The sequence below is a fragment of the Pundamilia nyererei genome, unplaced genomic scaffold (genome assembly GCF_000239375.1).
Source record: "Pundamilia nyererei isolate P.nyererei 1_Seehausen unplaced genomic scaffold, PunNye1.0 scaffold00568, whole genome shotgun sequence".
Lineage (NCBI taxonomy): Eukaryota > Metazoa > Chordata > Actinopteri > Cichliformes > Cichlidae > Pundamilia > Pundamilia nyererei.
Window position 1 is genome coordinate 44,803 of NW_005187969.1, and position 7,765 is coordinate 52,567.

The 7,765-nt window shown below is 47.7% G+C and overlaps 1 protein-coding gene across 1 annotated transcript in view; it reads right to left on the reverse strand.

Annotated features, from left to right (window-relative positions):
• Positions 1-7,552, reverse strand: part of patl1 (PAT1 homolog 1, processing body mRNA decay factor) — a 12,319-nt gene extending 4,767 nt beyond the window's left edge. The window contains exons 1-8 of the mRNA XM_005754453.2: positions 7,449-7,552; positions 4,121-4,226; positions 2,819-3,046; positions 2,489-2,743; positions 1,149-1,225; positions 868-948; positions 536-730; positions 243-344 (exon numbers count right to left, since the gene is read on the reverse strand). Of these exons, the coding sequence (XP_005754510.1) occupies positions 243-344; positions 536-730; positions 868-948; positions 1,149-1,225; positions 2,489-2,743; positions 2,819-3,046; positions 4,121-4,226; positions 7,449-7,463 (1,059 nt within the window). The 5' untranslated portion in view covers positions 7,464-7,552. The remainder of the gene's footprint in view (positions 1-242; positions 345-535; positions 731-867; positions 949-1,148; positions 1,226-2,488; positions 2,744-2,818; positions 3,047-4,120; positions 4,227-7,448) is intronic.
• Between the last annotated feature and the right edge of the window lie 213 nt (positions 7,553-7,765).

Consider the following 7,765-nt stretch of genomic DNA (forward strand, 5'->3'; position numbering starts at 1 on the left):
CACACAAGCAGCTGCTAGCTCATCAACAAATACAGCAAACAGTGATATTAGCACTTTTATTGTTCCATGGTGCGTAAATGAAAACCACATGATATAAAATCCTCACCAGTATGATTCCTGTCAAAAATAAACCTGTGATGTCTTTTCTATTTGGCCTGTAAACACGCTGCAGCGCACCGTCCTGAGCGCAGGAGTCTGCTGACTAACGCAGACGGGGCAGCGGGTGGAGAGGAAACACTCACAGCAATGTTGAGGAGGGTGTTGGGAGACAGACGCTCGGGGAAAGGAGCGGGGTATCTGTGCTGGACCGGGGCTCTCACGTGGACCGCAGTGGGATGGTGGATCTACACAAACACACACAGACAGAGGGCGGGGTTAACAGAGACGGAGCCATTACACGCAGCCGGACGCCTGCCGTGCTGCTTCGTAACCTTAAAAGCACATCTCGGCGCCACGGCAACGTTTAAATCCTGCGACAGAAACACGTGTTCACAGCAGGGAGGGACACCCAGCAGGAAGACTTCCTGTTTCTGACCTGGTGATTCAGCGCGTGGCTCATCGGCTGTTTGGGTGGAGTCCCGATTGGCACCGCCCTCACCGGAGGGGAGCCAATCACAGGGGAAGAAGAGCGTGGAGGAGGAGCCCTCTCTGACAGATCCTCATCGTTCCTGCCCTGAGGAGCTCGTTTAGGATGGCCCACCTCTTTGATTATCGACATGAGTGGATTATCCTGAAGACAGAAATATGAGCAAAAATACAAACAATAACTACATTAATGTATTTAGTCGTTCATTTCTTTATGTTTGATCCTAGAATTAACACCTAAACTGAACGGTTAGCTATCCAATAAGAAGAGTAAAGTTTAACCTCCATGTGTGTGAGCAATCCCGGGGCGACGCTCACGGGGCCAAAGCCCATGCTGTTCTCCCAAATACTGTGAGAGCTCATCTATGAGAGACAGATTCAAGAAACAAACATGCACATCAGGCTTAAACCGATTCTGCTGCAGTGATCAGACTAAACACAGGACAGGAAATCTTAAATCCACCTGTTCGGAGATTTTTGGTGCATGATTCAATTTCATTTTCTCAAAAACATTTTGCCACGCTGCAAAGTCTGATACTGCACATGAAGGGAAAAACACTGACCTGGCCCATGGGGGCGGTGCCTCTGCGCAGCAAGTGCTGCTGCTGTTGGTAGCTGAGCATGGACGAGGGAGGAAGGCCTGAAGCACAACAGCAGGTTTCAGTTACACAGGGCAAACACACAGCATGCTTCTGGAGCTAATGTGAACTTAAGCTGCAGACTGAAGGAACAGCACAAACACGGAGTCATCGCCGGCCTGATCCTAGAGCGGGAATCTTTGGGAAGCTGCCCGTCAGTTTCAGAGAGCACAGCAGCCTCACACGAGGCGTCAAACATTAATTCAATTCAATTTTATTTATATGTCACAACAGTAGATAGAGATAAAGAAAGCCCAACAATCATATGACCCCCTATGAGCAGCGCTTTGGCGACAGTGGGAAGGAAAAACTCCCTTTTAACAGGAAGAAACCTCCGGCAGAACCAGGCTCGGGGAGGGGCGGGGCCATCTGCTGCGACCGGTTGGGGTGAGAGAAGGAAGACAGGATAAAGACATGCTGTGGAAGACAAATACTTTCTTGCTCCAAGTGTGTGAAAGGCTTTTCCAAATTTCGGATACCGGCGTTTCTCATGAGGCAGAAAATGACTCCTGGTTTTACCTCCCAAGTTCCCGACATGCAGAAAGCAAACAGCAGGTAGGTCTGCTCTGAGCATCGCAGCCACGAATTCAACATCAACCCTTTAGGCTCCAAAATCTGCCAGTGGGTTAAGAAGCCAAGCTTTCTTACAACGACTCTTTGATGAACAACAGATCGATCAAAGAAAACAACCAAGTGCATCTTTAAAAATATGAAATTTCATGGCCTGCATTTGTATAGCGCTTTTCTAGTCCCTAAGGACCCCAAAGCGCTTCACACTACATTCAGTCATCCACCCATTCACACACACACTCACACACTGGTGATGGCAGCTACATTGTAGCCACAGCCACCCTGGGGCGCACTGACAGAGGCGAGGCTGCCGGACACTGGCGCCACCGGGCCCTCTGACCACCACCAGTAGGCAAACACGGGGTTAGTATCTTGCCCAAGGATATTTGGCATGCAGCCAGGAGGCAGCCTGGGATCGAACCACCGACCTTCAGGTTAGTGGCTGACCTGCTCTGCCACCTGAGCTACAGCCACCCCATTTCATCAACTTATTCAACATTTAAATTCCCCAAAATGAAGCTGCTCACACGAACCAGCTCATATAAAAGAGACCAAATGACAGACGCTACGAATCAACTGTGACCAACAGTCATGTGACAACAGATCCACAGTCAGGGTGCGCACACACACACGCAATTAAAATCTTGGTGACATCTATAAAAATAAAGCCCACCGAGCGGTCGACTCATTCTCACCTGACGCAGGGAGCCCAGGAGGCAGCTGGTGCTGGGGATGCTGGTGTGGCTGGGTGGGAGGCAGGATGGGGGAGGGCTGCGGCAGGACTCTGGGCTGGTCCAGCCCCCGCAGGGCGGAGAGGCCGGATCCTGAGGAGCCGGGGGGCAGACCGGGTCTCTCAGCTGCCCCGACTCCAGCGATGGCCGGGTCGGCGTCCAGGATCAGCCTGGCCAGAGACTCGGCCAAATCCCCCTCCCCCACTCGATCCTCCACATCTGAAGTGAGAGATTACAGACTTTAAAACATGCCGATCTCCACTTGATGCTTCAGCGTCTGATGACATCACCTACCTGATGGCGGCAGTCTAGACGAGGAAGAGGAGAAGCTGAGGGAAGCGAGGGATGATGGTGGAGGGGGATGGACTACAGAAGAAGGGATTCGGGTGGAGGACGGGCGCTCGCTTGTGCTCAAGTCTGAGTCCCCTCCCATCCCCCCTCCGCCGAACCCCAGCCCCGCCCCTAACTCGTCCCGTTCATCGAGCTCGGCGAGGCGCTTGTGTTCCTCCTGCCAGTCGTCATCTGGAACAAACAAAGAACATCAAATCTGCGCAGCCCCAAATCACATGTGAAAGGTCAAAGGTCACCACAGACAAATATGCAAAGACACAAACCATCCGACAAAATAAAGCAGAGACGTGAGGATGAGAATCCGTGTTCATAAACACACAGAGCGCCTTCAAACCCTCAGAGGTCGCACGTACATGTGACCTCCTCGTTTATGGGGCCTCTTGGAAAATATCAGAGGGCTGTAAACGAGCGGCAGCGCTGTCATCCAGAAACTGAGCTCGTGTGATCTAAAATACGGTTTCTCTGCAGTCGAGCAGCACCGCGCTCCTTATAATAAAGAACCAGGCTGACAGCAGCCACCGATTTGAGCGTCTAAATGTTCTAAAAGCTTAGTGATACAAATCTACCAATAAATTACAGATTTAGCTCCCCAGTAATATATAAAATAATTATGAGTTTCTCTCCAGTAGCAATGAAGACTCCAGTAAAACTGTGGCCTACATGTCATCCTTGGTTCAATGACTTGTTCATGGTTAAATGCTTCAGCAGCACATTCAGTCTTTTCTCACTGAATGAAAGGAGGTGAGAACAGCTGGGCCTCTGTGCTAATAAAAAGCAGATGTTGTTGCAGATACTCAAAGATAATCAGGGTATAAGTCACCCTCTCAGTCATCAGCCTGTCAGAGCAGAGTCGGAGAAATGCTGCGAGCTAAGTGAAGGAGCTGACCCTGTTCCTGACGCGCTGATGCTGCTATCGTACAGCTAACTCAGTTTCATGGATCAAACATTTCACTGCACGCTCCACAACAGCAAAGAAACTTTTATCAGTCATTGTGAGAACCGATGCTGCTCATTGGTTTACTCCATTTTGTTATTGTTAGACTGTTTTGAGCAATTTGTTCACAAAGTGTTTCTTACACGAGGCCTCAGTGCACGACGTGTCCGACAGGCCTGAGAGCAAGAAAAAACTAGCCAGGCGTGTTTAATACGAACATCCAGGAGATCTGACAGGACAGATCCACAGTACAACCTCACCTCGTCTAGACAACAGAGTCAGACTGGAAAAAAAAGATGTTTCTTTCTTACCGATGGCCCCGGCTCCAAAAGTGTCATCGTTGAATTGATCGATTTCATCTTCGTCTTCTATCAATCCATCATCTTCCTCCTCCAGCATACAGTCTTCATCCAGGGACTAAAATAAAGGAGGACAAGAGGGATGAAAAGATCTACAGATGTGAAAGACGAGGTGACCGAACAGCTGCGACCGGGACGTCAGAATAATCTGTGACTCTATAAAATAATGTCTCAACACTCAGAGCTGCAAAGCCTTCACCATGACTCTGTCTTAGTGTAGTTTGATCTTGCTTAGCTTTTATACTTTCATGCTTTTTTTAACCTTATGTTTAATTTGTATTTTGCTATGTTTTATAATATTGCTACTGTTATTGTACTATTGTAAGGTGAGCTGGAGGGTCTTAAAGGTGCCTATAAATAAAATTTATTAATATTATTATAATTTCTACAGCTGCAGATATTTTGTCATCCAAAGCCCTCTCTCCATCAGCATGAGAAAAACCCTCTTGGCCTCTAAATCATGTGGATGGTCCTGCTCGACACACGGCTCCATCAGACATTTATAGTAAATCAGATCCACGATCTTATTCATTCTCAGAGCTCTGCAATCAAAAGCATCCTCTGGGTGTGTCCGATCTGACACACAACCAGTTCAGTGAGTCTCAGAGACAATCAATTCAAAAAGCTGACGTGTTTTACTAGTGACACATAAATATTATTGCTTAAAATATGTCCTGCTGCTGCTTCAGGGCCATTCCTCCATATGAGGGATGATCCTGATTCAGCTGCTGTAAAACTGATGAGACATTAAACACAAGCTGACACTGTTAAAAAGTTGATTCTGTTCATCTGGACTAGAGCTGGGCGATATGAGATTTTTTCATATCACGATATGTTTTTTTCATTTCAGGCGATAACGATATCTATCACGATATATTATATCGCGATACATATCGTTATCGTTCTATCGCCCAGCTCTAATCTGGACGTAGCGTTTTGTGGGAGAAACGGTTCGTCACTCATCCAGGTGACGTCTTCAGTCTCAGCTGACTGCAGGTTTCCCCAATCGTATAAACAGGACATCTCTGTGAATGGTACTCATGGCCATTGATCAGTGGTCTTTGATCAGTGGTTGTTGATCTATGGTCATGAGAATTTGCATAATTAATACTAAGGACCTGACCTCCCAGCCCATTGTTCCTTCAGTGGGCTGGTTTCAGTCATGATGCAAATGTCCTGTTTATAAGACTGAAACCTGCAGTCAGCTGAGACTGAAGACGTCACCTGGATGAGTGACGAAACGTTTCTCCCACAAAACGCTACGTCCAGATGAACCGAATCAACTTTTTGGAGATTTACTTTCCTGGATGATTGAGATGCATCAAGACGTTTAAAAATGTTCATCAATTTTCCGATGCTTATCCAGACGGGTTCTCAGGAGCTAAACAAAGACTCCCAGACTCCTCTCTCCACTGTAACCTCCTCCAGTCTTCTGGAGGACACCTACATCCTCCCAAAGCAGCCAAAAGACTTCATTTGTCATCATGTTCTGGGTCTGCTCAGGGTCTCCTCGTGTCCGTCCTCAGCCGGGATAAACGAGAGAGCTGTGCCAGGAAGGACATTCGGCGTAAATCTGTGCTTCGTCTTGGCAACTAATGGAGCAGCCGAAAGTAAACAGCAGCATCCATACCGCCAAATAAATCTTGTTATTGATCCGGGTGCATCGTTACTCTTTACCGCAGGAACTGAAAGAGCTTCACAAATTTCTCAGCAGAGGCTTGTTTACACTCAATATAGAAAAACGTATCAAAGATGGCCCACAGGTCTCAAAAATACATTCACAGAAACTGCAACGATTGCACCAAACAATGCAGGTGCAGCAGCCTTGCACGCTTTACTCTGAATCTAAGTAAATGATGACAATATTTCTTTATATTGTTTTGCAGTCTTGTGCTACGTGCTCTTCCTGATGAAACCCTCCACTTTATCCAGGCTCAGGAACTGTGCTGGAAGTGTAGTAGCTTGGGACCGTGTGAGGGAGGAGGTTATGTTAAGTTTACTTTTTAAACGTGGTCATTCCAGGTGTCAGGAACGAGGAGTACTCGGGGCAAGCTTACTGTTTAAGGACCTGTGACAGACAGCCCACGGTGAAAATCTTCACTTGAAAATCGAATAGGATTGAAAATCAATAGGTGTGATCACGGTGGCCATGTCACCTTACAAAGGTCAGGATATAATTTTAAAATTAAGCCAGATGTCTTAAGCATAGAGAGTGATGCCCAGTCTCTTCCTCGCAGTGAGAAACACAACTTCCTTTAGCACTGGTATCAGATCAGTGGATATCTAGCAGATACCTTAAGCTGCAGTGTTGGTATCTAGATCCAAACGGAGCTGGAAAAAGCTGGATCACGCCTACCAAACACTGCGCATGTCCTCAGAGGCAGCAGTAAATTCATTCTTGTCGAGCAACTGACAGATTTGTTATACGACGGTTCATTTTATGAATAAAATGCTGACTCGCTGGAGCTTACAGCACCGTTATTATCTTGTATAAACTGGCTGATCATCAGTGTGCTGTCAGGGCCACATGGACCTGTGATGACAGTTACTTTTATTTAACCCATCCAGAAGGTGCCAGAAAGTCTGATTCAAACCGACACTGGGCCTTGGAGTGGTCAAAGTGTGCTAAACTGAGCTGCAAAAGAAACGCCTCAGCCTGAGTTGGCATTTATAGCATGTAAGTAAATACTAGGAGTAGCATTGACCACTGGCCAAATGCTAGAAGTAGCTAGCTGAGACAATGACCCTGCTTTCACTGGGAAAAACATGAAACGCAGAAGAGATTAACTCAAAACAGGAACACTACGGTACTGACAAGAGAAGCCATTAGTAGCCTTCCATTTTTAAACTACCTGCTGGGAACAATAACGTTTCTTATCACAGCACTCTGGCACCCTGCAGCTAGCAGAGGTTAGAGAGAGAGTTAGCCGCAATGCTAATGCTGACGTGATATCGCATATGACTCGCGTCGATTAAATGCTGCCCTCAGAGGCCGAATACGACACAGTCAGGGCCGCTGCGACACTCCGGACTGTCACAGCGGACGCTGGTTTACTTTACAGTACTGTAACCCACACGGGCCGAGATAGGGCTCGCCGTCCCCGGTTCAGCACCAGGAAAGCGGGCTGCCTCGCAGGCCGCACCGAGTTCAGCCGCATAAACAATAGTGAACGCCGAGCACGTACAGCGCGCGCTCTGTGGTCATCGTGAGCTCTCCGGGACTCACCGGAACTCTTCCTCGGGAAAACACACCTGATTATTTCCACAGACCTACACTCACCTGAAATCGAAACATCTATCCGCAGGCTTTCGGGAGAAGGAGAGTGCATGGGAAGCTAGGCGGCGCGCAAATGACGCCAGCAGAGGACGTCCTCTAGGACCCACGTTACGGATCGACGTGAACGAGCGCGCATTTGACGTTCGCGCTCCGGGCTGTAGCGCGCCTCCTGAAAATGAGGAAACAGAGCGAGAAAACAACAAAAACGGTAAATAAAGAAGAAAACAGCACATCAGACTTTACAGCAGCGATTTTCTCTGCACTGCAGCTCGCCGTTTGCTTAAAGTCATTATTTAATAGCTTCATTGGACTAGACCACG